This window comes from Ochotona curzoniae, unplaced genomic scaffold (assembly GCF_017591425.1).
Source record: "Ochotona curzoniae isolate NIBS_2020 unplaced genomic scaffold, NIBS_Ocur_1.0 patch187, whole genome shotgun sequence".
Classification (NCBI taxonomy): Eukaryota; Metazoa; Chordata; class Mammalia; order Lagomorpha; family Ochotonidae; genus Ochotona; species Ochotona curzoniae.
The window spans coordinates 9,932-37,896 of record NW_024466736.1 but is presented as its reverse complement, the minus strand read 5'-3'; the positions used below and the strand labels follow the sequence as shown (position 1 = coordinate 37,896).

Sequence of the window (27,965 nt, the reverse complement as noted above, 5' to 3'; positions counted from 1 at the left end):
GTCCATAGTTTTTAATAATTTTAAACTAGCTACAAAATGTCAATCACTTCACAAACCAACAGAGAAGACAGGAGGAATTTAATATTACATGCTGTAAGGATATTTATCTCACAGTTTATCTGTAGTTCATTCATTTATAATGTTTTTTTAAAGGTTTCTTTATCAGCTACTTAACATCTCAGCAATTTGGTGTGCATAGCTCTAGATTAAGCAACAAAGAATTGTACTGATTACAAATCACAGGGGAAAATGGAGATTAATTAAAGTCAACCTTATAAAATTTACATCTCCACAGTTTCACAGCAAAATTGCTTTCTCCAAAACATTGTCTTCAAAAGCAGCAAACAGACCTTAAAGTACATCCATTTCACATAGCTTCAGCCAAACATATATTTTTACTGGAAAAAAATTAAATGGCAATGTGTCAAATCCATCTTTTTAAAAATTATATATTTTTTAAAAAGGATGATTATGATTGATAAGTTTAAATGTTGACAGAAAGAAAGTGACACTACTGCAGTTTCGCTGGTATAACTTAATCTTGACAGTGTCTCAATACTGAGCATGCTTGTTGTTGCTTTGTTGTTGCTGTTGTTGTGTTTTCTCATCAGTATGCTACTGTCATGGAAAGTTCTTAATTAGGAATCTAAAAATCTATTTAGTTCTCATGCATAAATGCATAAATCACATCACTTTTAGTGCAATGTCTGTTACGTAGTTCCACATTGTCTAATCATGAAATTATAGACAGGTAACAGCCATGAGGAACAAAAGAGAGCACAATTTGAGAGATTCAGAGCCTGACACCCGAAGAAAGGACCATGGCAGCAGCTCTGTGGAATGTCACAGTTTACAAGAACAATACTGTGTATCGAAAGAATCAACAGCACATTGAGCATTCCTAAATTGTTGTCATTCAGCAAACGTCACTGAGGAGAGAAAATGAAAAATGAAACCCAAGACATCTAATGTAGGGAGTTAGAGCCACCAAATGACCACTATATACAACCTTTGGAAAGAAAGAGACCCAGAGAATGAAAGACACATAATATTGTAGGAAAGCTGACAGGTGACACAAGACAACATTCACAATGAGGATGGGCTGATGGGTATCTGTGTGCAGACCTACTAGGTAATACCATGAGAAAAGCATGAAGGAGCTATCTTGCCCAACAGCATTCGGGAGAGTATAGAGAGAGGCACGCTTAACCACTTCCCAGCATCTTTGTTGCACGTTGGTTGGCCTCATCAATTCTGGTTTTGTTAGAATCAGCCTGAAAAGAGAGGGGAAGATAAGAGAGCTCAGCTTACACCCAGAAATTCCGTTTATCCTTTTGGATACAGCTTTAAAAAAAAAATAACTTTTTTTTTTCTGGGGGGAGGGTGTGAGACCACCTTGAGACTTTCTTCATCGGGATTTACTCAAGACATTCCCTTGTATGATAATGATTGCTATAGCTGTACTTGAACAAGACAACAGAAGCCTGATTTTAGTTTTCAACTATTTTATAAGCCAGAGAGCATCCCTTTGAAGTTGGTGGATCACGTTTTGTCTTGGAATGACACTCAGTGACTTCTAGGCACTCACACATGTTGCACTGCGTTGAATGCTCACTTCGTGTAGAGCTGCATTCTTGCCATGGCTAAAGCAATGTCACATTAAGCAAATTGTATTTCAGAGCCTCAGCTTTCTTGTCTACAAATTGGGTGCCATAAAGGATACTGCATGTCCTATGTTCCACTCATTCTTTACTGATAAGAGTAACTAAAAGGTACATAAGCTTATTATCTCCCTTTTCCAAGTGAAAAAGGCAGGCAGACAGAAGGAATTTGGGCAGTTTGTCTAAGGCAGTAGTGCTAAGGAATGGGGAAACCAGAGCTGCAATGCAAGCGGCCTAGAGTCAGAGTCCATGTGACTGAACACTCTGCTGCTTAGGCTTGCAGTATAGATCAACTAAGTTTCTCTATAGAATATGCTTGGAATAATGTTCTGAGAAATTAAGTGCTCAACGTATCTTGGGTTGCAGTTATCGTTATTGGGTGAAAACATAGCTTTCTTTTGGGTAATTCAAGGACATTGAAGCTCTATTTCCTTAGATTCGCTTTCATGACTAGTTTGTCTTGAACAAACATATACCACACTTTTGTACCTTGCTCACTTCACTATCTGTCTCTTCACTGCTCAGTGACATTTTGCTGTATCGGAAATGAAAAAACAGGGCTGCTGCCAGGCTTGATTGGGAACCTTCTGGAAACTAAGTCTCCCCATCAGCACTGAGAAAGATGAGTCTCCAAGTGGAGGTGAAGACCAGGGTGTGTTTCAGCTGGTGTTCTGCCCTGTGCTGATGGGTAATGCTGTCTCCCCCTCTAGCCCAGAGAAAGGAAAATGAAGCTCCTGGCGATGGTGGAGAAACCCACTGTTCTGTCAAGCAGGACTGGGCTGACTTCAGAAATTCGGATTTGGTGGTTACTTAACTTGCCTAGTGCTTCCCCACCTCTACCAAGTTAAGTCTTCTTTAGTTTGAATTGTGAATTCCAGAGACATTAGCTATCCATATTCAAACACAACATTTTAAATTTAAACATACTCATAATGCTGAATTTTATCTGGCCATGGCTCTCTGCCATCTGTTTGGATAATCAAAAGTTGGCTCTCAAGATAAGTATTTACATTTCGAACATACAGCCTTGATTCTCCTTGATTATTCTGAACTGTAGTCTCATATTTTTTTTTTTTTACCTTAGGCCCCTCATTTGGCAAACGGATAATCCCTCCAATTTTACTTGCCTCTTAAATCCTCCTCCTCCAGCTACAAATCATATCTGAAGTAATGACACTTCAGCACAAAGGAAAATTGCAGGCTCAGACCAATATGAAATACTCCTGGAGATTAAATTATGCTTTTTGCAGACTGAACTCAGCATAGCTCAGAGGGGGAAAAAAAACCCCACATTTTAGATGAAATGGCATTTCTGAAGGCAAATTTTCTGCGATGTTCTGTGTAAGAGTGTAAACCTTCAGATAGTAGATATTCATAAAGAGACATCTGAGGGAGAGCAGGAGGATGCTATCTGGATATCTATGATGGTTCTGGCCACAGCTTGGGCAGACTTATGTGCTCAATGAGAATCTGTGATTTCCAACTAAATCCTTTCTGAAGCATACAAAAACTCCAGCTTATAATACCTGACACAAAGGTTCCACACCTTCATTATGTTATATTATAGGGGAACCTTCTGGAACAAATTCCGAGAATCTCCTTTTAGATATCTTCTTGGTGTTTGGAAAACACATCCGTATTCACCCTGTTTGTATAATTCGGGCATTATTTATGGAAACAAGCCCATCCAGTTTTTGTATTTCAATTCAGAGAATCCTAAACAGAAGCTATATTATGCTGCATTTTTGCAGTTTCTCACTGATAGAAGAATTTAAGTCAGCCCCATTGTATCTTTTTTTTTCCCCCATTGAATCTTAATGTGTGCACCATATCTACTGTGGACAAATTCAGCGTAAGCCTGAACATCACTAAATCATCTCCTTAACACTTTTCCATGTCCTCTGATATGTATTAGCTTGGTAGTTCTTTGAAAGAACTGCATCTTTTTCATCTTAGGAGATGGTGTTGACAAATGCCTTTCAGCAGAAAATAATATTTTTGAAATAGAGCAAATTTTTGTCAGTCCATACGAATGCATTAAAATTGTTTTGGACAGCCCAGACTTCATTACCAGCCCAAAAGAAGAGAAAAGATCATGACTGATGTGGGGGCAAGTTACTTTTTTGGTTATGAGACAATATGACCTCACTGGGTGCTTTTAAGTACCTCTTGGGTATTCAGAAGGCTTTGTACATTGCTTCCTATTATCAGAAAAGAGAACCCACAGGACACTGGGAGCTTGTAAATAGTCCATATAAGCTGAGGACTGATGGCAATGCTGTGTTGAAATAAGCTCTCTAGGAATCAAGCTCATACTTAGGGGGTTTTTTTTTGGGGGGGTGGGTGGGTTGGAACTGTGATAACTGGAATGACACTAATTATTCAAAGACAACTAGATCCTTTTCCTGCTTTTGAAATGATTCGGCTCTCAAGGAATGATTCCAATGGAAGCAGCTCTACCCCATCCCTTTGCCTGGCTCTTCTTTAACCCCTATACCTGCATAGGTCTTACCCTGGTAGTACCCTGAGCCTAGAAGAAGAGTCTGCCTAACAGGAGAGCCCAAAATACAAAGTAGTTAAATTGGTATGCCTTGTGCTTTTCTAGGAACACTTGTCCTTGCATAAAGTCCAACTCTAACAATAGGAATCTGACCCCTCTAGTAGTAAAACCTCTGTTTTGGAAATTGTAACCAGTTTTGGTACCTTATCTATGGACATCTCAAATAAATTGACTGTGTTAATAAGTAATTTTCATGTTGCAGTGGAGTTCAGCAATTATTTCTCAGTTCATTTATCTGGGCCATTACAGCTTAGGTTGCTTGCATTGGCTCTGGCGCTTTTGAAGCTCTCAAATCCTTCTAAAAGCCATTGACTTTAAAAGCATCCTCAATAGTAAGCATGTCATAACTTGGAAAAAATTAAAAGAAGTATTTTACCAGCCAACATGGGCATGTGGGTAGCTCTCAATATTGGTCAGGCAAAAATACTATATAATCAGAGTTTTTCACATGGAACACATACAACACAAGAAATATGGTGTCCCCTTTGTGGCACCTACCCTTCTTTCCTTTTTCAAGTTAAGGCTGTTCTTGTACCAAAAAGCTACTAAGTAAGCCTTATGATGAAAAAGGCTCAATACTATTTTTATCTTCCTGCTGAAGTGGAATCAATCATAAAATTTAGCACTTCAGGATAAGAACTTCAGTATTTCCCAGGGAACAAATACACAGTATGAGAGTAGCCAAGCAAAGAGTGCAAATATAGAATTACTAATGAGTCTAGGTTCTCTTGGCATTTGAACACTTGTAGTAATTGCAAATCAATATTCAAGATCTTACTGATCGAGGAAGGGGTGGAATACAAGAAAGTAGAAATTATATCAGATTTGTATGGCAAAGAGTATTGACTTTCACTATTTTAGATCTCAACCTAGAGTTCTCCTTGGAAACCCTTCTTTCTGTTCTAATTTTAAGCCCCCAGATCCATCCTTTCCCATTCTACTTTTTTTCCAATCATCTTCACGGTCCTTGTCGACACTGAGGACCTTAAAGCTAGGTGTAGTGTCTTCAGATGAACTCAGTTTCAACAGACATACATTTCCATTTCTGAAGTCCGAGGATGCAAACTACTGGGCTGGAATGGAAGCTCAGGTCTTCTGGAACTGTGATTCAAATTTTCGCACTTACAGCAAGAAAACACATGTTCAACTGCTGGCTAACATGACTATTTTTTTTCCCTCCCATTTCCTTCACAATCTCCACTTGAACACCTCCCATCCTTTAAGACTCTACTCAAATTACCGACACTCCTTGAAGTCTTTCTTCATACTGTCTTGGGTGGAAGTAAATTCATCTGGTGGCCCATTGTGTCACATAGGTTTTGCATTTGCTGGTGGTGAGAATACTTTTCTCATTTTCACATGCTTCACTGTCCCTCACATTCTACCTGTTTTTCATCACTCAGGTTCCGATGCTAAAGCCGTGTTTGCATTTTGGAAAAGTAAAGGGAAAATTTCCCAGTACCAGTGTGCTCGCGTGAAACACAATGGCCCGAGGGGCCGGATCTGCCCTTGGTGCTCCAGCAGAGACAAGGTACAGCCGCGTGCTGCTTGCCACGTGCTCACCTTCTCCATGATCCTGTCAATCTGGCGATTCTGTGTATCGATCTCATTGCCCATGTCCAGGGCCATGTGGCGGAGATTTCCAATGATACCGCTCACCTGCTCCAGGTTTTCATCCATTTCATTTTCCCGTGCATCATTTGTTACCCTGGGAGCCAAATAATATATTTTTTAGAAGAGACAGGCAGAGAAACATCTTGAATATCTAGTACTGAAAGCTTAGGGGAAGTTTGTAGTGCTTGAGGCAACTATTCTATGTTTTAACTCTCCTCAGTGTAACAGCACATTTTGTAGGAGAACGCAGGAGGTACACATGAGCAAGATGACCTGTGTGTGTGTGTATGCCTTTAGGAAGGTTCCTGAAGGACCCTCGTCTGACAAATGTTTTCCTGCATAGTCACTTGGGATTTGTTTGTTTGTGATGGAAATTGAGCCAGAAGTTTGAAATTTAAAACAAAAACAAAACTTCATAATTGCCTGCAAAGCAGTGTAGCATTTGGGCAGCTAAAGAAGTCATTTTAAAAATTTCTTCTTGAATTCCTAAATTTTTATTTTTGAAGATGCTTTAAACAGATTATCTACTTTTCTCACTTCTCACAGCATATCTTTTCCCTTGCATGTTTATCCAAATTTTTAGTTTTCAAGGATAAAATCATATTAGTTAGAAGGACCCCTGGTTATCAAATGAATTATCTAAACAGAAACTATGCTTTTCTTTCTGTGATGTCAAGCAAAGCCTTCAAGACTCAACTTGACAATGAAAGAAAAAGGTTATTTTACTGAGTCAGAAATTCTTTCTGCTCATCCCTTTTTTCATTTGGGACCAACAACTGCGGGAAGAGTAATAATGAATGTGGCAGTTTGCCTCTTATCTCTGCTTTCTTGTAAGAACTCCAAAGGGAGTTCAAGATGATTTTTATTCATTCAGATTTTAATGCTACGGTTTCTAAGTGGCATTGTGAATGAGTGATTTCAAGTAGACAACTTTGATAAAAGATTATTGTTTCAGTTTCAATGAGGTGGGAGTGGAGAAGAAGGAGTTGGCTCACACAGTGCTTTATTATCTTGCTATTTTTTTCACAATCCAACTTGAAAGTAAAGGCATTTGGTTGCAAATGCAAGCTATTATTCCAGATTTTTTGTCAGTATGCAAAAGACACTTAAAAATTTTTGTGGAGGGAAAAGTGTTGTGGCACAGCACATTAAGCTTGTTGCAACGTCCGTATTACATATCAGAGCATCAGCTTGAGTACCAACAGCTTTGTTTTCTATCCATCTTCCTGCTGATGCGCTGGCAAAGGCAACAGAGGATGCTCTCAGTAATTGGGCCTTTACCACCTATGTGGGAAAACGGGATGAAGTTTCCAGTTCTTGCTTTTGAACTGGACTAACCCCAGTTATTCGTGGAGTGAACCAGCTGATGGTGTATCTTGCTCATTCTGTCTTCAAACAAATAAATCTTTCTAAAACAGTGAGAAAATGGAATTGAAGGATAAATTTATGCTGCTGTCAAATTTGTTTTGAAAGTTATACATAGCTTTTTCATGACGTCAAATTTTCATTCTTTTTTTTTTGATCTGTCTCCAGGTTGGTGGTTTTCGGCTCTGATTATAATCAGCTGAGAAGCTTCAAATCTACAGGTGTGGTGTCCTACTTCAAGCATCTGATCCAGTTGGGGTACATTGCACCAATTGTGTAAGTACTTAAAAGTATTTCCCCAGATGACTCTGACATGCAGGTGTTAGTGGCAGAACTCTTGGTCCAGTTTTCCTGGAAGCTGATAGAAACATGCATAGACTTGACACTGGCAAAGTTCTAGGCAAACGGCAATGCCTTACAACTCAGTGTCAGTGACCCATCGTTGGGAACAGGTAGTTACATAAGTGACCACACTGGCCACCCCCGCGTCCTATTAGCCTTTACCCATGATGCTTAGACTCAGAAGTGCTTCTGACTTTGAAATTTTTTTTCCTAGGGTTTTGGAATATTTGTATAAGTATGGTAGGATATCTGGGAGAGAGATTCTAGTTTAAATATAAAATCCGTTATATTCCATTTGCACCATATATATATAGATATATGGTTTGAAGGTAATTGAGTGCAATGTTCTTGGGTGCTGACTGCATTAAAAAAATTTTGGATTTTTAAAATTTTCAGTAAACTTGAACATCAACCTGTAGCAGCCTGCCAAGCAAGATACATTTTTTTTTTCTCACTAGAAATATTTGCCATTCTTTGTTTTCTGGTCTCCTAAAGTGGAGTACTGAATTATAAAATATATATTTCAGTTGGTTTTTTGTTTGTAGATTTTAAAAGTGATGATAAGAAATCACTGTTCTCTATTTTCGTCACAAATGCATTCTCTGGCTATCTTTGTGTGTAGAAAAGGTGGCCTCCACTGACTGTATCACCCAGCTCCTCCTGTCTGCTGGCTTTCACCCAGCTTCTCCTACCTGCTGGCTTTCAGGGAGCTTTGGCTAATAATCAGTGAGATACTGGGTGGCAAGAGTGAGGGGGTGCGATGTTTCATTTCCTTTTCTATTTCCTGTTAGCTTGTGGCAGTAGCCACATTTCTCTTATTGCAGGAAACAACAGTTCCTTCCCCAGTGCCTTCAGGTCCTTGATGGTAACAGCTTCCAGCCTTTGCTGATGCATGAGTAGGTCATCCTTTCTTGTTCTTGACCCTTCCTCAATCCCGGTACGCGGTTTTCTTAGGAAGCTCTGTTGCATTGCAGTCACGCGATGACCTGAATGAGGCTTACCTGCGGATAAAGCCACCACTGATGGCCATCTGCTCCCGCTCGTCCACCACGCGGGCAGGCTGGCTAGCCACCACTCCATCCTGATTATTGCCCCAGGCTTTTTTGTAAGCATCGCTTGATTTAAGCCTATGCAAAAAAGAGGGTGAGTGACAAGGCCCGGGGGTGGAGCAACAAGCTCACAACAATCGTGACTTCTTCAAGCCAAGTACCTAACCAAGCAGATGAGTTTTCAGTCGAGGCATTAGAGAATACCGATATATATCATGATCCAGACCCAAACAGTTGGCCACCACCATGCCTCAGCTACTCAGCATTTCATTTCCAATTGAGTCAGTTGCAATTGTTAAGGACTGCAATCTTTGGCCCACACGGTTGCTCTTGGTTGGGTTTATTTTTGTGGTGTAGTCGAATTGAAGACAAGGATTAAGCTAGCTGAAGAACATTCAGTTCTATTTCAGTCACATGGTTCTATTTTGAGAGACAAAACACACAGAGAAAAAAAACATACTGGCAGACAGACACAAAACAAGACTGCCAAGTAGAGTGTGTACATCACACCACAGCAACACACGGTCATCAAGAAAAAACATACTTGACCAAGTTTTTACACACTATCATGCAAGGATTCCTATTTCATGTTTATTTTTTCCCAATGTATGGGAACAACATTTCCAGCTCTGCATGAAGGACAAAAAGGATTGGTGGTTGGCCAAGGGAGGTGGTCTTTCAGTTGCCTCTAGAGCGATTTGAAATTAGATAATATATCGGTACTTCCCAACAGTCACCATACATCCAGAGTTGATGTACAAACCTTTGTCCACAGAGACAAAAAGTAAAAGAAGCATAGTGAAATGAATGCAGGAAAATAGAAGAGAGAACAAGCCATCTATCACCAAAAAGGGAAACCCCCTCTATGTCTTCTTCATGCACCAGCTACAGGCATGAGTAGAAAGTGAAGCATTCTCATTGAAGCCAAACTATTCCAGAAGTTGATCATTCCCGAAAAAGGCACTAGCAGGACAGTAATAGCCTTCATGAGGATTTGAAACGCAGGTTCAGTAGCTTCTTGGCTGGGCTGTGGAGCAGGGCAGAGAGCACTTACAAACTCCTATTTCAAACTATCCTGGGGTGGTGACAGGGTTTGGATCTGGTACGGTCTCCATGGGCTGTATTTCACTGAGCTGCCTTGGAGAAAAACTTAAAATCCAGGCATACCTGTTGTGCCCAATAGAAACATATGCAGCATATTTTGGTGGGTGTGTTGGAATTGAAGGCCATCAAAGATGTTTTTAGGTTCTTTGCATAGTAGAAACCATATGCATTTTAGTCCAAGCAAAAGAAATATCCTTTGGTCCCATTTTCATACCATCTATTATAAGACTTTACAATTGAACTTTTTAAAAATTTTATTTTGTTCCATTTTCTCAAGAGGGCCGCAGGTATTAATTAAATCTGGTCCTAATAGGTACATTGGGGACCAAGCAATGTTGGTAACAAATTGGAAAATTGTACCAATGGAATTTCAGCAACTTCCACAATCTCATGTGTAGTATCATAGCCCTTTGAGCAGTCAGAATTTACTACAACAAAGGGCCATGGCCCCACCCAATGGGATAAGATCTGTGAGCATCTTTTAACAGATTAGAATCTGCTTTCTTTCCCCCATCTCCCCATGGCCTCCATCCTCATATTAAAAGAAGTGACATGGACTTTGTGATGTTTTCTGCTATGTAAAATATCTGGTGTACCATCTTTGGCAAAGTCAAAGGAGTAGGAAATACGCGTTTCTGAAAGAAGGCAAACCACTGCACCCACAACGCTGCACATAGACTCACATCACTGCCGTACATCTATCATAGTCCTTCGAAACATGCCGAGACAGGGCGACACCCTCAGATAATCCAGGGCACCACCAGGCACTGCGTTGTGACACATGGTTTTTAAAGCATTATTTACACGCAATAGGGAACACTTCAGTCAAGCTTTGAAGCTCAGTTAGGGTCTCTTGTTCACTAAGGAATTAGTGGCCACTGATACGTGGCATTTGTAGGGGCCATCATTTAGTTAGAATGGTGGAGAGCATCCCAGGGTACCCTGGCTCTGCCCTTGCTTCATACACAGTGGACACAGGGGAGAGAATTATACGTTGGAATTCACCACCCAAGGGATGGAAATCTCACGTGGGGGCAGTCTGTCACTCAAAGGATATACAGTCAAGTCTTGACTAACTGGAGTACTTGGCAGTGGGTCATTGCGCAAGCTTTATGACTTTCTTAATGAACAACGAGTCATGGAGGGACGCTTTTGTTTTAAGGGAATTTGACTGAATATCTATATCAGACTCTTGCGCTACTTTCTGGAGAGTCGCTGAGGATTGGGTGTAACCAGATCTCTCCTTGGTTATGTTTTTTTTTTTTTTTCTGGTGCATTTGATGGCCTTTCCTTTGAAGACCACATCTTAACATTTGGGATTCTATGCTGTGGAGGCTGGAAGTGGATGGAGACCAAAGCAACAGAAACTATCTATCCTGGAAGAAAAATAATTGAAAATCTGTTGTGATTTTTCTCCCTTTGTCTTGTCAAAACTAAAAGGGAGCAAAAGTGTACAGTCAGGGATTCCATTAGCTAGACTCCAGTTAGTCAGACGTTACTGTAGATCATTCTTTACAAAGACAAAATTTCTACTTATTTGCAAATTGAGCCCCTCCCCCTCCAAAACAGGAAGTGGGATATTTTATATCAGCCTCAAAGTTTAAAGGATGTGAATGGTCATATAATTCACTAGAAATGACATCAATTTCTATTCTAAAAGCTAGAACTAGGAGCACTTTTAGGAAACAGGGCTTCTTTTAGATGGGGGAAGTGGGAGGGAATAAAGGAGATCAGGGAATAAGTTTAATTTTCCAAATGCATGTTGAATAATCCACTCATGCATTTAGTTTTTTTTTTCACTACCAGTCACATGAGACTATCTTCCAGAACCCTTCGTTTCAGGTTCCTTCTGTAGCAAACCTTTATAACCACATGTCACATTTCTGCTACATTCCAAAAAAAGCGTTGCAGAACCTTTAGAACAGTTGAATGTTTTGTGATGTCGTGCATGCAAAATCTACACATTTCAACATTTCAGCCAGTGTACAGGTAGATCTTCCAAAGGGGAAGAATTTCCGAGGGGTGAGTCCAATTTGGGTGAAGTGTGAGCCCTTCTTGGTGAAGAGCTTGTTGGTTCTGATTTGTGTGCAACTGCAGGGTATCAGGACCAAATCTGGTCACGGTGGGCAGGAGAAAAAGGCAATCTTGGTCATTCTCTCTAAATTACAGAATGCTATTTGGGCCAAATGATCTGTTTCTTATCCTTCTGAACAACCACATCTTGATACACGTGTTTCTCATTTTTGAAACAAATTACTCATCACCTCTTCCAAGTTTGCAATTCAGGCTCTTGGGGTTAGGAAAAAGGCGAGCCCTGGGTGCCTCTTTCTTGAGGTTCTCTGTGGTAAGGTACACCTTCTGGAAAATGTTGAAATGTGAATCAATAAAAGTTGCTGACAGTGAAGCTTTCACTGTAGTATGCCTGATTTTTTTAATGCATCAACAGTAACTCCCACTAATAGTATCTATGCTATGAGATGAATGCATTGGAGACGGTATTGATCTATTCTGCATGCCACATGCTCATCCTGCCCAGGAGCCTGGCAGGAATGAGCTTGTCAAGGCTTGGAGATGGGCCTTGGGAAACCCAAGCTGCAGGCAGGCAGGCAGCACCTACTTGTTACAGGGACACACACAAAGCCCGCAGAACTTTCCTAGGTCCGTCAAATTCTTTTCTGCTTCTTTCATGTCCTTATTGATTTGGTCCATCCCTTCCTCAATGCGTTCCAGTTGTTCTGATTAAACACAAGTATTTTATCCCCACAGAATGAAGCAGATGGAAAAGGACAAAGAAAAAAAAGACAAAACTTCAGACATTCACTTTGACATTAAAAAAATAATAATAAAAGAAAGAAAGAAAGAAAACTGGACGCCACAGATTAGAGCTGGTACCCAGTACCTACTTGTTACAAGGACATATGAAAAGGCCACAGCATTTCCCTAAATCTTTTAAATTTTTCTCGGCCTCCTTCATGTCTTGGTTGATATGGTTCATGCCTTCTTCAACACGATCGAGTTGTTCTGGTTAGGACAAAGGGATGACAGTGTGGAATGAATTTTTTGGGGGTTTCCAACAGAACATGAGAAATGACTATGTGAGACGGAATTTGAGAAAGAGAGATTACAATGCATTGTTCCAAGAGGATGCATTGTGGCAGTCGGCTGCTGCTTTTCCTGAGCGGGCATGATTGGAAGGCAATGAACAAAATGATGCCCAGCATAGTTTGAAATTCCAACATGATGAGATGAGTTTGAAAGATCAGTTTGATTCCGAGTGTCCAGGGAAACAGCACAGCACAGTCACTTACTCAGACAACAGTGAAACCCGGGAGAAAGATAAACAGGGTGTTATTAGCTTATGCTTTTAGGTATTCTTACGAAAGCTACCAGAAGAAGCATCAGGTTCCATTTAACATATGTATAACTTTTGGTTTTTATGAATCCTCAACAGGTAAGGGTAGAAAAACAGAATCCAGTGTCTTCTTAGAGAAAAACAGCAGCGGCAACAGCAATAACGGGCAATAGCTATGGATTGTTTTCTTCTTCTAGCAGTGGCTGTCTAGTTAAAGGTCACCCATGGGCTGTCCTTGGCTTGCACATTTAATTCATAAAAACTGTGAAAAAAGTAACATCAGTACAGCAGCATTATAAGTTGCGGAGCATTTTGGTTTCTCTCCCATCCTATGACTCATGTGTTATGAAAGCACTGAAAGTCGTTTTACTTCTCTGCTCCTTGACACCCATCTCTCCAAGGAGGGGCATGCCATCACCAACCATAGATGGAGAGGAGGGAGGCTGAGGTTTTGTCGGGTGGGGGAAGGTAATGGATTCTGTGTGATTACAGCTAGCAAAACTGACCTCAGTGTACTTAAGAAACCGAGAGATAGTCATAAAAATGAATCATACTGCTGGGTTGCCAGGGTTATATACAGTGACTTGGTTAATTTTGCAAAAGTTGCGTCACCCCACTGAGGTAACCACAAGTTCAAGGAAAGAGTTTTATAAATGGGTTTTAAGACCATTAAAGGAGAATAGCATCGAGATGTCTTGCTTTTCTAATTACAAAACTTAGTTATGTTTCTACTATTCTCTATTTTTGTGCAGGTCTGCATGTTTCCACCTCCAAGAAAAAAGGCACACCTAGCATAGAGTTGACAAGCACACTTCCAGCCTAAAGGAACAGATATCACTTCAAAACTATTCCATGTGAAGTTGTTCAGTTGAAACTGTACATTCTAAAACCCTAGATAGTGACCTAAACTAGGGGAGTGTGTATTTACAAAATAAGGCCTTTTGTAGGACCTAAAAAAAATATATCAGCTTATTAAGGATCTCTTACTTCTATGATGTTGTTCAAATGACCGGAAAAATAAAACTTTAGTGTTTATCCAACATTGGATACCCGGAAGAAACAAGAGTGCAGTCTGGGAATTTTTGCTGAGTAAATATAGGTATAGTGATGCCTTTAGGAAAACCTTTAAGAGGGGAGACAAATGGATAGACAGACATCATATAGATATGTAAATGTTTATGTTTCAGATCTTTTCTGAAGATCTCAATCTTGTACTATGTGAGCTTGCCAATGGACAGGTCAGGGGATTGGTGGAGCTCAACACAAAAGAACTCATCTCCAAGTAGAGAACACACAGACAGGAACAGTGTGCTACCCCCCATCACAGAAATCCAACAGATTCGAGGGGATGTCTGGGCTCAGAGTAAAAGGCTACCAGACTCAACTCAGCTGAAATGAGCAGAGACCACGGCTAGACAAACACATTCAAGTACGTGTCCTTGAGGGAGAAACTAAGTTGGTACTTTATTTTTTAGGCCAAAATAGTAACTTCTGACAAGATTTCAGGGCTCTCGCCCACTGTGTGCCCAGACACTAGAAGGAAACATGTCTATGTCAACCAGTCAGCAACTGTTAGGCCTCTTAACTAGAGAGCTGAATTTAAAAGATAAAACAGAAATAGGAGTTGAGCCTAGTGGTTCAGATGCCTGGGCTTCAGCCCTGAATCCGGCTCTTGACAGCTAGTACAGACCCTAAAAGCACTGGTGATGGCTCAAGTAATGGTGCTGCAATCACCCACATGAGTGGCCTTAACTGAATTCTTGACTCCTGCTTTGGTCCCACTTAGAGTCACGGCAGGCATTCAGGTAGCAAATACTCTCTCTTCTTTTCATAATTAAAAACAAAACAAAACACATAAGTTAAAATCAATATTTCTGAGCATTTGGGTCACCAGCTTGATTTGAAAAAAATTTGACTTCCAAAGAAAGTCCTAAAGCTGAATCTGATTCAGAAAACTACTTTAAGCCTATCAACAGCCATGGAGTACATTTTTACACACAAATTATGTCAAGTCCTTAATTTAGAGCATATCATGGGCCCATTTTGTCACATGGTATATTCTCATGGTAACGTTTAGAGCATGTTGAGTTACATTTATGGACATGTTTTGTAAACTCAAATTATACTCTAATGCTTCCCGAGAAGACATTTTCCAGGTAACGCTTCTAAGCAACAAGTCTTCATAGTACGTCTCTGGCAGACACAAAGCACCACCCAGCACTGAAGGCTTCTTAACTCTGGAAACCTGCTCTGTGGCTTTGCCTGTTTCACACCTCTTCTTGAAGACTCGGAGAAGAATTACACTTGGAGCCTAGTAGAGGACTTGAAGCAGATACTACCATGCACTGAGACAATACCTCTGCCACACTTGGATGGTGGGTTGTTTGTGATTTATCAATAGCACGTGCTCAAGGATCTAAGGGTAGATAGATTCTCTACTAACTTCCCTAGGCACAGCAACATGGGACCTCTAGGATTTTGATATGGCTTTAAAAAAAAATTATTTATTTATTTATTTTTGATCTTGATGTGGTTTAAAAAAAAAAAACTCAGTTAAGGAAGAGCGCAATATAGAGTTATTGATGTGGTGGGAAAGCCTTCTGGAGAGTATCTATTTATAAGATACTGCCTGTGTGATTGCCATTGTCCTTAGCACTAACACACATACAGAAATTCATTCCAATGAGCTAAAAAGCCACGTGTGGTCAGTGACTGTCCTGCTGGAGACTGACACTATAGTCATTCCTAGGAGATGATAGGAGAGGGATATTGTCTCAAATGCTGCTGTGCAGTGCCAGGAATATTTACTAAGACAGGCAGCTGATTCTCTGGCTGGGGCATCGCTTGTTCTATCCTCTGCCAAGCACCTGCAGTCAAAGATTTCACTGTTGACTTTGAGTTGATCTCAGGGGATTTCCCCCAAGAACCATATTTTCAGCATCAAAACAAACACATAACCATCCTCCAACACAAAAAGACCAACAAAAGGAACAAGAGGTGCAGAGATGAAAGGTTAAGTCACGTAGGTGTGAAGGTAGCTTCAGAGGGGTCTCTTAGAGATATGTTGTCTAAGCGAAGGAAAGTGCCAGGACTTAGTCCACCTCCAGAGCTGGCTGTCTGTCATGCTCAGTGCTCCTTGCCATCCCCTGCTATCTGCGTATAAAACAAGAATCTCAGTAGGTAATTTCCCAGCGCAGCCCCGTGGCTGGATAACCTGCGGTGGTCTGGACTGACCCAACACTGGTTGGCCTCGTCCTTTAGAATCACGGCTGCTTCTTGAGGCTCCCGTACAGCTGTAGGGCAGAAACAGTCAACATTTTTGATGTTCAGGCAGAGAGACAAAAATTAGCAGAGCATAACTGGAGAGAAAGCATTTGCTGGTCTCAACAGCAAAATGTAGCCTATGCAACGTTGAAGGTTAAAACACACTTCGGATGACAGTGAAAAGAATTACTGAATTATGTTCAGCTCCTTTGGAAAAGCCCTAAGCTTGGATTGTAAGGGTAAATGAACCATGCGCCATTTATAACCAGGCAGAAATCACACACTTGCAGATTTCTCGTCAGTATGCATCCTTCACCAGACATCTGGTAAAACCCAGCTACTTTAGGTTGTTTTAAGCCATGTAACTGAGGGTCTTGCATTTACTGTGGTGGAAATATTTTAGCTGTGAAGGTTAACTCTCTCACCAGTAAACCTGTCCAAAAGATGTTACACTCTGCTTTCTTTCTCAGAGAAAAATGGGTAGATGCTGCAGAGAGTCCCTCATGCTTAAGAATTATGTTTTTGCATTTTTATTGGATTTTGGAAATCTGCAGTTTTTTTTTTTCATAAAGACACAGTGGAACTTGTAACTTAAATAAACAGGTTGTTTACTTTCTCCATTTTCCACTCCAGTTTTAGATATATTGTTTTCCATGTCTTTATGTTACTATTTTACAGTTTGGGAGAAAGGCAATATCCTGAACTTTCCCCCAAATTTGTCTTTTACAAATCACCTTTTTTGTTTCTCCTTTCACAATGCAAATCGCTAAGTGGAAAAGCCCAATAAGGTAGAATTCCAATTATTTGTATATGTATGTATTAAATTTGCTCTGGAAATGAAATACCATTCTTGTATCTGGGTACTCACTGCTTAATTTTTTTTAAAGCAAGGATTTGCTGCATGTTGCATTTCAAAGCCAACACTTTCTATTCTAGAAAATGGAACTTGGGGGATTCTGAAGATTGTCATACTAATTGCTAGATTCTGTTATTTATCAATTTTGACAATGTGTATTTTGCAAATTGGAGGAAAGGTGTTGGGAGAGACATTCAATTCCTTTACTGAGTTGTTTTGCTCAGTTAGTGTCTATTATTTGAAAATGTAATATAAATAAATCATGTAAAACAAAAGTCCTTAGATGACATGAACAAGGGTGCATCTGTGAGAGCCCCTCCCAGCAGGTTGAGTGAGGAGAAGCTAAGACCTCTGCTTGGGTTCCATGGGGTCTGCCACATTCCCCCCCAGGAGGGTCTAACCCCAGTGCAGCACAGTGGGGTGGGGAAGGGGGAGGCTGTCAGCTTTCTATCCAGCACGGGGTTCCTCTCACCAGTATACTTAGCTCCTGGGCTCCCAACTGGCCTGCTGCCTGCCTGCGTGGACTTTCTCAGGGAAGCACTGCAGCCTGAAGTTCTTCTACGCAATCATCTTTCCTTCCCTGCCTCTTTTTTTTTTTTAAAGGCTTCAGCCCCATTGACAGGCAGAAGGCCCTCCCTGTCTGCTCCCATACCAGCCTGCTGCATATTTTCCCACCAAATCTCTTCTCCTTCTAATTGCTTCTTAGCAGCACTTGTTTCCTAAAGGACTCAGATGGTACGTGTCCACCAGTACCTTTCTGTCCCCAGAAGTCAATCAATAAATACAGATCCACCTGCTGGGGAGGCTACAGAACATATCTTGGATCTTTATTAATCTAAGAGGTCTCTCCTCTGATGGAAACATAAGCTGTTTTAGTCTTGCACAATTGCAAGTAGGGCATGTGTGTTTTCTTCAGACGGTTGTTAATTTATATCTACAGTGTAAAATTTTAGGACTCGCATGTCTCAGACAAAGATAGGCACACTTGAAAGTAGGAAACAGTGATCAAATTACTCTCAGAGACATGTTGTCTTGCTCTGCAGCATCTGTCTCTAGAATGACAGCTCTACCTTTTCCAGGACACACACATCACTAGTTAACATCAGATTTTTAAAATTACACAGACCACTAGAAAAAGAGTGGTATATCATTACCGCTGATGGTTGAGGCAGGTTTCACATACTGACTTCCAAACTGATGATTTAGGTCTATGCCTATATTTCTTTTGGGTTGCTATGCTTTTTTAACCCCTTGTTGATCTGCAAGAATTCTCCATATTTTGAGACAAATAATGACCTATGTCCATTGCCTATGTGGCAATTTTCCCACCCATTCCTTCCCCCAGTTTGAGATTTTTTGTTTGGAATTTGTTGACTGGATATTGAGTGAGTCTTGCATTTTTATCTTTTGTTTTTTTTTTTTAATTCTCATGATTGTGAAATGTTTCTAGTGTTTTCATAAAAATATAAAGAAAGAAAAAACTGAAAAATCTGTTTAATATTATGTCAGAATGGAATCAGGTAACTAACTACTGGCTAGAATTCTGCACAATATCACCCTATGTTTAGATGTTTTGAGACAAAGAAAACCTATGGTACTGTTCTTTTAGGTTATCTTTTAATACTATATAAAAAAAGGTTGGGTATTTGAATTTCATTGCTTCTTGCATTTCCATAATAATTTTAAAAACAGACAAAATATTTCAACCATATTAAGCTCCCATTTTCCAGACAATCCTTCTTTGCTGTGTCCTATTAAAAAATAGTTCCCAGTTAAAGACATTTCCATAGCAACATGAAAATCAAAGCTGTCAGATATTGAGTTAGGATGAACAAAGAGAAGGACAACTATGCTTCATTGTATCTAGTATTAAAAGAAAGAACAGTTACTTGGAAAGTTGGAGAGTAAGTCATTCTCATACTGTCACAATATTGTCCTTTAAAATAAAATATAAATACATGGCTTTTGCATTCAAAATTCTGTCACTCTGATGTATATAAACACATAGTAATACCTTTCAATTATGAAGAAGGCCTCAATTTTTCCTATCTTTACATGTCACTTTAACAGAGGAAAAAAAAAGCAATATGAAAATTCTATAACCCTCGTACTCATACACATGCATAATATACATCAACAGAAGCAAGGCAGATGCACAGATAATTAAGAACATATTTTATTCAGATGAGAATTGTTCTTACTGAAGAAATCTGAACTTACCTCCTTGTTCATCCAACATAACCAAAGTCCTGATACCAGCATCTTTACTCTATATTCCAATAATGGTAGCAAAGTTGAAAAGGAGTTAGAGAGAAAAGAGAGAAAGAGAAATCAGTAAGGGAACAATTAGCCCTAGAAATGGAAAATGAAGAAGGACCAATGGAAACAGGGAGAAGATACGGCAAGATGAGTAGGGCTCTGGGAGGGACATGGGAGAATGGATCAAAGTGTGGACTTGGTCTATCCTTTATGTTATGAGCTGAGCAGTTTCACAGAGTATTTTTTTGGGGGGGAGTGGGGCTTAACATATGCGAAGAATATATCAGAACATGAATATTTAACACTACATTGTAATTTTATCTTTGGAAAGTGAAAATGTCAAGCATAGAAAACAAATCTTTCAACATCCCTTAATTTTTTTCTCTGATGTGACTTATCAGAAAGTCTCCACCAAGAAGCTGAGCAGGGATGCCCCTGGGGAATGTGAGTATGAATCTTTGGAGGTGACATTTTTCATGTTCAGCAGAAGAGAGCTGGGCTTCTCAAAGGTTAAGCCAAATGCAACTCAATAGGAAACTACTTGTCTCAGCTTTTTCTCCACGGGGAGAAGTTCTATAAGACTCAGAGAAGTGATTGAGATGGGAAATAAGGGCTCCTTGTTTTGAAAATTAAAATCCTATGCCATGACATAGTGGGAGAAAATAACTCCACTCCAAATTTCACTGCTGTCCCTTTGTGCAAAGGTACTCCTCATTTCACTTCTTTTTTTTTCATTTTTTATTATTATTATCATTTTATGATACAATTCCATAGGCTCCTGGCATTTCCCTTATCCCCTCCCCAATTCCCTCCCCCTCCCCACCTAGTTCCTCTATATCATTACTAAAATATAGTTCTTCATACACAGTCATATGTCCATCATTGTGGGCATGGACAATGGCAGAGAGTCCAGCATCCTATTGTCAAGATAGAGTGAACAGTTTCATTGTAAGTCCATCTTTGTCTGGAAGTAGAAATGCATACTACATTGTATCCTCACATCTGGATGTTAGTCTCCATTTCACAGCTACTGTACATCCCCTCAAATGAAAAGTCATAATACAAAATCAACAATAGAAAGAAAAATAGAAATTTACAATGCCATGAAGTTAAATGACATGTTACTAGATATGACAGTCTCCATTACACAGCTACTATACATCCCCTTAAATGAAAAACCACAAAACAAAATCAACATCAGGGAGAAAAAAGAAATTAACAACACCATGAAGTTAAATAACATGCTACTAAATGACTAATGTGTAGCTGAAGAAATGAAAATCTCTTCTTATTATCCAAATAAATCAAACACTATGTAAACTATTGGGATGAGGGGAACAGGAGTTGGCAAGTGGAGAAAGAATAAAGGCATTCATATTACTCATGCTTAGCTGTTAGTGGAAGCTAACTGAGGGTCTCCTTAGAAATACAGAAGTTTAACAAGTATATTATAATTGTGCCCCATAAGAAGTAAACACATTCAAATGATTCCTGGGAACTTTCATGAACTCACCATTCTAGATAATATATGCAGTTAATTCTTGAGGACCAAAAGTGTGTGTCGTTTTTAAACACACTTTGGTAGACTTTAGTGTCAGAGTGAGGGTGTAGCTTGGAGACGGATGGCCCATAATGACTTCTGGAGCCACTGCAAATGCAGATTATAAACCTGATTCTGGGTGGGAATCTTGGGATTTTTGTTTCCTAACTATGGGGGCCTCAGGCAAGTGTCCTAATTGCTTTGTTCCTCAGTTCTTTCCTCTTTCGTACAACCATCAAAACAGTTAATATCTCTTTGAGTTATGGGAATGTAATAAATTAACATCTGACATGTGCTGGAATGGAGCCTGTTCTATAATAAGTTAGACATAAGTGTTGAAAAAATAAATATATCCAAAAGATGGATCACAGATAGTTGTACAGATAAGCTGGACTAAAAATACCATCATTACTACCTACCATGCGAGGTTTCTTCTAGGTTGTTACTTCTCAAACCTTAATGTGCCTGTGAATCATCTCAGTATTCCGGCTCAATAACACTAGGGTAGAGCCTGGGACTCTGCATTTCTGAGCAACTCCACCCCTCCCATGTATGCTGCTGGTGCTGCGAAACACCCTAGGTATACGCAGCTCCTTAAATGTCCTACAGATAGATTTGTTTGTATTTACCTATATTGCAATGAATACTTTGCCCTTTCCTACATATTTTAACCATTGCCCATGAGTTTCAGTTTTGAAAAGTAGATGCTTTTTTCAGGGCTGCGGACATGACAATGCAAATTCCAGTGAGGACAAGAGCATTTTAGAAAGTTCTGTCCTTGGGCACCAGTCAAGGTCATATGCAAGATTCCTGAACCCTTCTACTGGGACAGTGCAATGGGATACACAGATTAGTGACTTTGTCTTATTCCTCTAGCCCTAACCTATTTACATCTCTTGATATTCTATTATGCCCACTTATTTTGTGGAGCCCGGAAAGCATTATTTCACATTTGTCTCATTTGGCACTGAATGTTTCAGCATTAGAGTGAGTCACAGAATTAATGGGAAGGAGCCCTACTCTGGGAGCCCAGGAGCAGAGAGTACTGAAGCAAGAGCAGGAATGTTTATTTGTTCAGCTCAGCACCCAGGAGTCTTCCAGAACTGCACTGATCCTGCAGGAAGTCTCTCCATATTGAATTTACACAGGTTAGCGATGCTAAGTAAGTTGGCATGTTGGTTCAGTCATTTACTTGTTGTCTCTTTCCTTCCTTCAGCATGTTTACTGAACATCTATTCTGTGCCAGGTACCAGCTGTGAAGGGTAGAGGAAGGGAGGACTTCTCCACTGTGCTTCCCAGTGGTGGAGACAGCCAAGTCAGTGGGCATAACTGGAATCCAGACCTGGGGCCCCTATAGTTATTTCACTGTCCCCTTGCTCTAACGTCAATTGGTTTGTGTCTCAACTTCCCCAGCTGTTGAAGGGCACACCAACAGCTTCTCTACTTCCTTCCTATGGTAGTTCTGAGAGTAAAATAAGATACAGAAAATAAAGTCTAATCTTATGTGAGACTGTTCAGAAAGGATTTAAGCTAAATTGGATGTCACTCAATTTAGCATGAGTTGCTTGCTTTTCTTTAATCCATTTCTTTGTAGTGGAAATCTCAAAGAATATACATTTATATATGTACATATATATATGTTTATGTGTGTGTGTGTGTATACATCTATTTTTGTCTTGCCTGTCCACTTGTGATCTAGCTCCCTGCTTATGGCCTGGGAAATCACTGGAAGATAACCCACTGGTCTTGGACCCCTGCCTCCAGGTGGGAAACCCAGAAAAAGTTCCTGGCTCCTGGCTTCAGATCGTCTCAGCTCTGGCTGTTGTGGCCACTTGGGGAGTGAATCAGCAGACAGAAGATCTTCCTCTCTGTTTCCTCCCCTCTCTGTATATATGACTTTCCAATAAATAAATAAATATTTATAAAAATCCTTTGTTGTTGACTGTGTTATGCCTGTTTTTAAAACTTCATTGCTGTTGTTTATAGCTCTGTGTCTCAAGCAAGTTGCTTTAACCAGCATGTGCCTCAAATTCCTTCTTGGTAAAATGGAGACCAAAGAATAGGCAAGACAGATACAAGGATTAAAACAGATAATACATGCTTGATGATGATAAGCACAATGGTGCCATCTCTTTCAAACTCATTACCTGGCATCTAACATCATCAGATGTCGGAATTTTCTAAAACCAGGGTTAGAGACATAAGGGATTTTCTTCTCATTTCTTCAATTTTCTTTTTAATCCTTCCTTTTTTCCCTCTCCTCATTTTTTCCTCCTTTGTTTTTCCCTCAGTCTATTCTTCTTCCCTCATTCCTTCCCAGATAAACCATGACAACATTTTGAAATCATTTTGTCCTTCTCAGGTACATCCTGCCAAATCCAATGCATTGGGCCTAAACCAAAACACTCCAGGCACTTTCTTAACTATATTTCAAATGACCTTAAGTCTGCAGTTTTTAAAAGAGCTGCCCAGTATGAATGACTTTATTTTTTAGGGGAAAGTCTAGCATAAATGCAAACATAGCATTCAAAAACTGAATGTTTTCCCATGATCAAAACATCCTAAAGGATAGATTGACGCGAAAAGCAAAGCTAAAATAGCTAAGAAATGTCAGCAGTTCACTCATCTCCTGTTGAAAGCTGTGTGGGGTCTTTGGCCTACCCTGTAGCAGCACAGCTCTTCCTGGGCTTGGTTTTTTATAAGTCTATGGCATTCATGTGTAAACTTTAGTTCTTTCATTTAGCAGTAGCAGCGTTAACTTTCTCCCCTGGAATCAAATATCCTCACCAAGGAAATATCTTCCTGATTGTTCTATCAGAATCAATTGTTCCCTCCTCTGTACTCCCAGGGCAGGCATGGTCTTGAATTTGGAAAGCTATTTGCCCATCTGCATCTCTGCAAGATTTCTACCTAGATCTTTCTTCTTGTTTCCAGAAATGTCCATAAATACTGATTGAAATACATCCACCAAAAAAGATTTCCCAAATCCAGGCTGGGACATCGTCTCCATCCTTCCCCCACCAACCTTACCTATGGTCTTCAGCTTTCCTGATGGCCCCAAAACTTTCATGTAACTTGTTCTTGCTCTTGAGATGCTCATGCTGGCTTCTATTAAGATGCCAGTTCTCACTGCTGCCATGCTGTTACACCCTGGAGTCTATTAGAGACATTGTAAGGATGCATATTCCACTGCAAGTGGCAGCATTTGCCTCAGGAAGGCTTTAGTTTAGTAACCTTTCCTGTCTTTGAGACTGAATTTCAATAAGGATTCCACCCAATTCAAATTACATAGTACTGATGAACTTTGGGATCATGGGCAAGATCCCAATACTTCCACACTCAGACTTTTCAGATGATTTCTGCCCTTTATGAATATTTAATGCTGATTCTCATTAAGGAGAATTTCCTTTCTGATTGAAAAGTAGACTATCATCTGAACACCCAATACTCTAGACATGCAGCATATCTGACCATAAATATAAAATAACCCAAGAGGATGTAAGACCAGTCAATCTGCTCTAACAATGCCTGGCTCATAATTTCCTAAGGATGGGAAAAATCTAATAGCTTCCACTTTTCTATTGTAGGAAGAGAGGGCTTCACTCTGCTTTATTCCTTGTTCCAAGATATAACTTCATTTGTGGACACACGTTAGGAGGAAACAAAAAAATAATCATTTGAAAATTCTGCTTCATAGAGCTTTAAAATTTTTTTCCCTCTGTAAAATTAGCCAAACAATCATTTGCTCAAAATGGGCTGCCCCTACTTGCACTTTGGAAAGACATATGACAAGGTTGTTCATGCCCCAAAGATTGGGATGGGTGAGGGGCACTTCCAGGTGGAGCTTTCTCACACATTTGACTCAACCACTCTGAACATGCTAAGCTGTCTTCCAACAGAGCATGCACTGGCAAATTGGTGACAGCTCTGTTATTCTAGACATTTATATGACATGTACCTACAGGGGAACAAAAAGGAAAAACGAGTTTGGAGATGGTGGTTGAAGGTCATAAAATCTATTACAGCGATGATGCCACAGCAGACACCAAGATGCTTACGTTGGTTGACTTCTAGACTTCTGTAAGAACGTGTCCTGGAAAGCTGCCAACACTGCCCCCTCCTTTTTTAATTTAATTTTTAATTTTTTATTTTTTTGTGGGGTGAGTGACTGCCTTCTGAGAGCCTCACCAGCACTTCTCCATTCAAACTATCTGCTTTCACTCTCGAACCTCAAGTATTTCTGCATGAGCAGGGTCTCAGAACACGGCAAAGGAAATAGCACCCCCCCCCTTCATTCAGAGGCGATTGCCTCTTTCTTGTACTGCACGGGGCTCCCCAGCTGAGCCTGCCTTCCTAAATGTTCAAGTTGTCAGTATTTCAAAGATGTTGGAGAGCTCACACCTGCCACTGCGTCCCCACTCCTCCCGTGACCATTCTGCCACATTTTCTCCTTAGGTAAGAAGCGGAGTTGCAGAAATAAGGGAAGATGCTTACTCCTGCTGTGTGAGAGCCAGCTGCATCCTTAGATTTCCTTTTTTCCCCTTTCATGTCACTGCATAAGTAATTGACAATAGCATGAGGCAAGTAGGCACATTTAATCACTCTGCTGGAGAAAGTCCAAGATCGCTAAAAAATGATAATCTCCTGTGAAATTTGTACATGCAAAAACGGTTCCAAAGCACAGCTAAAATAGCATCTCACTGACTGAAAACTATTAGGCTTGTTTTATTAGGTTAGGATAAATATAGTCCAACCCATTCCTTTTTCCACTTCATCTCTCCCAATGGACAAGTTCAATTAATCCATTTATTCTTCCGGTTTGACTGCTGCTCTGCCAAACGAGGGAGGTTTATTACAAATGCCCTTTTGAGTCTGTTATTACTATCTACCCCATTTTACCCATTTAAAAATAGTTTGAGATTCATTAACCATGCCTCACAAATGGATGTTCAACCCAGAGTCAGGAAGATAAAAGAGCTTTTATATTTATATTATTGGTCCTGATGGCTCCTTTTGTTAAAGATCTTTCCTGATTTTCAAATATAAATTTTAGTGCCTGACTCTAAATAGAACAATTTCTGAAAGTGGTATACCTGGAAATCACACATATAATTAAAGTCAGAACACGTCAAGATTATCTGTGACTCCAAAGACACCCAAATCATTTTGTAGGGAAGTCCTTTGTATATTAAAAATTTCTTTCACTTTCTTAAAGCGATCTTACTTAAAGACAGCTTGAGTGGGAAGGGGACACGGACATGCCCTGGTGACCCCCAGGCACCTTACTGCATCCCCTGCCATAGCGGGGGCTTCCTGATTCACATCAGAACCAAGAGTGTCACGGCTCCAGGAGAGACAGCGGGGTCTAGGAAAGCAGCCTGTCAGTATAAGGGTTTGGTTCATTCATCTTCAAATACGATCAGTTCTTACCTCTTCAACCAGTTGCAGCATGCGACGGGTGCTTTCCAGCGACTAAAATGAAAAACAAGAATATTAGAGACTGCGGTATCTATAGGTCCCAGAAAATCAGAAATAATTCCTTCAAGTGAGAAACACGGAGGGTCGCTATCGCGTGTTCTTTCACACTTGAAGCTGCAACAGGAGACACGTTTCCATTGTCTCTTTCTTCTCAGACTTTGTACATGATCTGAGTCCCTAAAGCAAGGGCACTGAAGTCCATTATCATCAAACCAAACTGTATGAAGCTCATCATGGTATCAAAGACAAAGTAATCTGGAAAAGATCATTTTGCATGCTCAGGATGCATAAGTTATCTCAACTACTCAGAGGACTAATTTGGCCTCCTCGGGATGGGAATATTGGATTTTAAACACTGACATAATTCTTGATGAATTGAAATGAATATAGCACCACATTTCTTACAAAGTTCCTAGAAACACAATTGGAAGCTCTTATCAATACAAATGAAGCTATTGCCTTAGGGTGAGAAAAATTCAAGCATGTCTGAAATCACTAACCTATCAGAGACAGTTATAATAATTATCTTATCTCTTAGATGAAAAATAATGAGATGGAAAGTCTGAGCTCAGCATTAATCCCTCTGGCACATTCCCTTCAATTCCTTGGGAACGCCTAGAATCCAGCAGCCAGCGTGCTGTCTCCCGAAATGTGCTCCAAAATGGCAGGGAATGATTCTGGACAAGATTCTGCAGGAAACTGAAGGAGGCCAACTTTCTAGAAAGAGCTGGGAGCAGTCTCTTTTTGAAATAGAATGACTGCAAGCTACAAAATGCAGGTAAATGTTTGACTCCTGGCTTATTAAAAATAAATATATTTATATAATTTAATAGCTACATGCATGCATGCATGCATGCACATTTTTAGATTTAATCTGCATTAATAACGTCCCCACTTTCTTAAATTTGGCAATTCAATACCATTGGCAAAGCTGCAGATTTCTACGGCATAATTTCTTTTTATCCTGAGTACTAAGCATAGCAGGACATCACTGAACATGAATTTAGGAAGACATATGATGAGACGCCATCATATGGACCTAAAGGTTGTATTTAGTAAAGAACTTGTAATTGGTTTTCAGAATCGAGCCCGCTCTAGCACATCACTGCTAGTTAGATACTCAAAAAAACATTGTTTCGTCTAGAGTACCCTGACTTTTCAAGATTTTTACAAACCAGGATTTAGGGCCAAGATATTACTTTGTAAGTAGTTTTTATAAGCAAGTCATTTGGGTCTGTAGAGCTTGGGAATACAGTAAATTGAAGTCATCATTTTTGAAAATTGAAACATTAGAGGAAGCTTTTCCTCCACCTGGACCCAGATAAGGCAGACTTCCTATCTCCCCATTGTGGTTCTGCCTTCTCAGGTCCCAGGCCTCACCTCATCGGCCAGCTGGTCAGCCCTTCGCTGCATCTCCTCCAGCTCATTGCGCATGTCCGCGTCTTCAGCCATGGTAGCGGTGGGGTGTGGCTGGGCGCCTGGGCTGATGGCTCAGGGATGGGTTTGCTCACAGAACCTGGG

General features: G+C 40.1%; 1 protein-coding gene across 3 annotated transcripts; it reads right to left on the bottom strand.

The window, feature by feature from the left end:
- Window positions 1-27,965, bottom strand: LOC121166636 (synaptosomal-associated protein 25). 3 transcript variants are annotated; one of them, XM_040995854.1, is made up of 7 exons: window positions 27,825-27,965; window positions 26,397-26,438; window positions 19,388-19,436; window positions 12,599-12,716; window positions 8,544-8,669; window positions 5,785-5,929; window positions 1-1,274 (listed from the first exon to the last, which is right to left on the bottom strand). In XM_040995854.1, exons 1-7 carry the CDS (start codon window positions 27,894-27,896, stop codon window positions 1,206-1,208), a joined length of 621 nt encoding a protein of 206 aa, XP_040851788.1. In that variant the 5' UTR covers window positions 27,897-27,965; the 3' UTR covers window positions 1-1,205. The 3 variants fall into 3 exon arrangements, with proteins under 3 accessions (XP_040851788.1, XP_040851787.1, XP_040851789.1); XM_040995853.1 differs by lacking the exon at window positions 12,599-12,716 and adding an exon at window positions 12,313-12,430; XM_040995855.1 differs by lacking the exon at window positions 12,599-12,716 and adding an exon at window positions 12,313-12,430 and having other exon boundaries at window positions 8,544-8,657; window positions 27,825-27,896.

Excerpts from the sequence above, each read along its gene's own strand:
- LOC121166636 (XM_040995854.1), bottom strand. The coding sequence starts at position 27,896 with ATGGCTGAAGACGCGGACATGCGCAATGAGCTGGAGGAGATGCAGCGA. Across the intron at positions 26,439-27,824 it reads CTGACCAGCTGGCCGATGAG|TCGCTGGAAAGCACCCGTCG; the intron begins GTGAGGCCTGGG and ends TTTTCATTTTAG. Across the intron at positions 8,670-12,598 it reads TTCATATGTCCTTGTAACAA|GCTTAAATCAAGCGATGCTT; the intron begins GTAGGTACTGGG and ends TTTTTTGCATAG.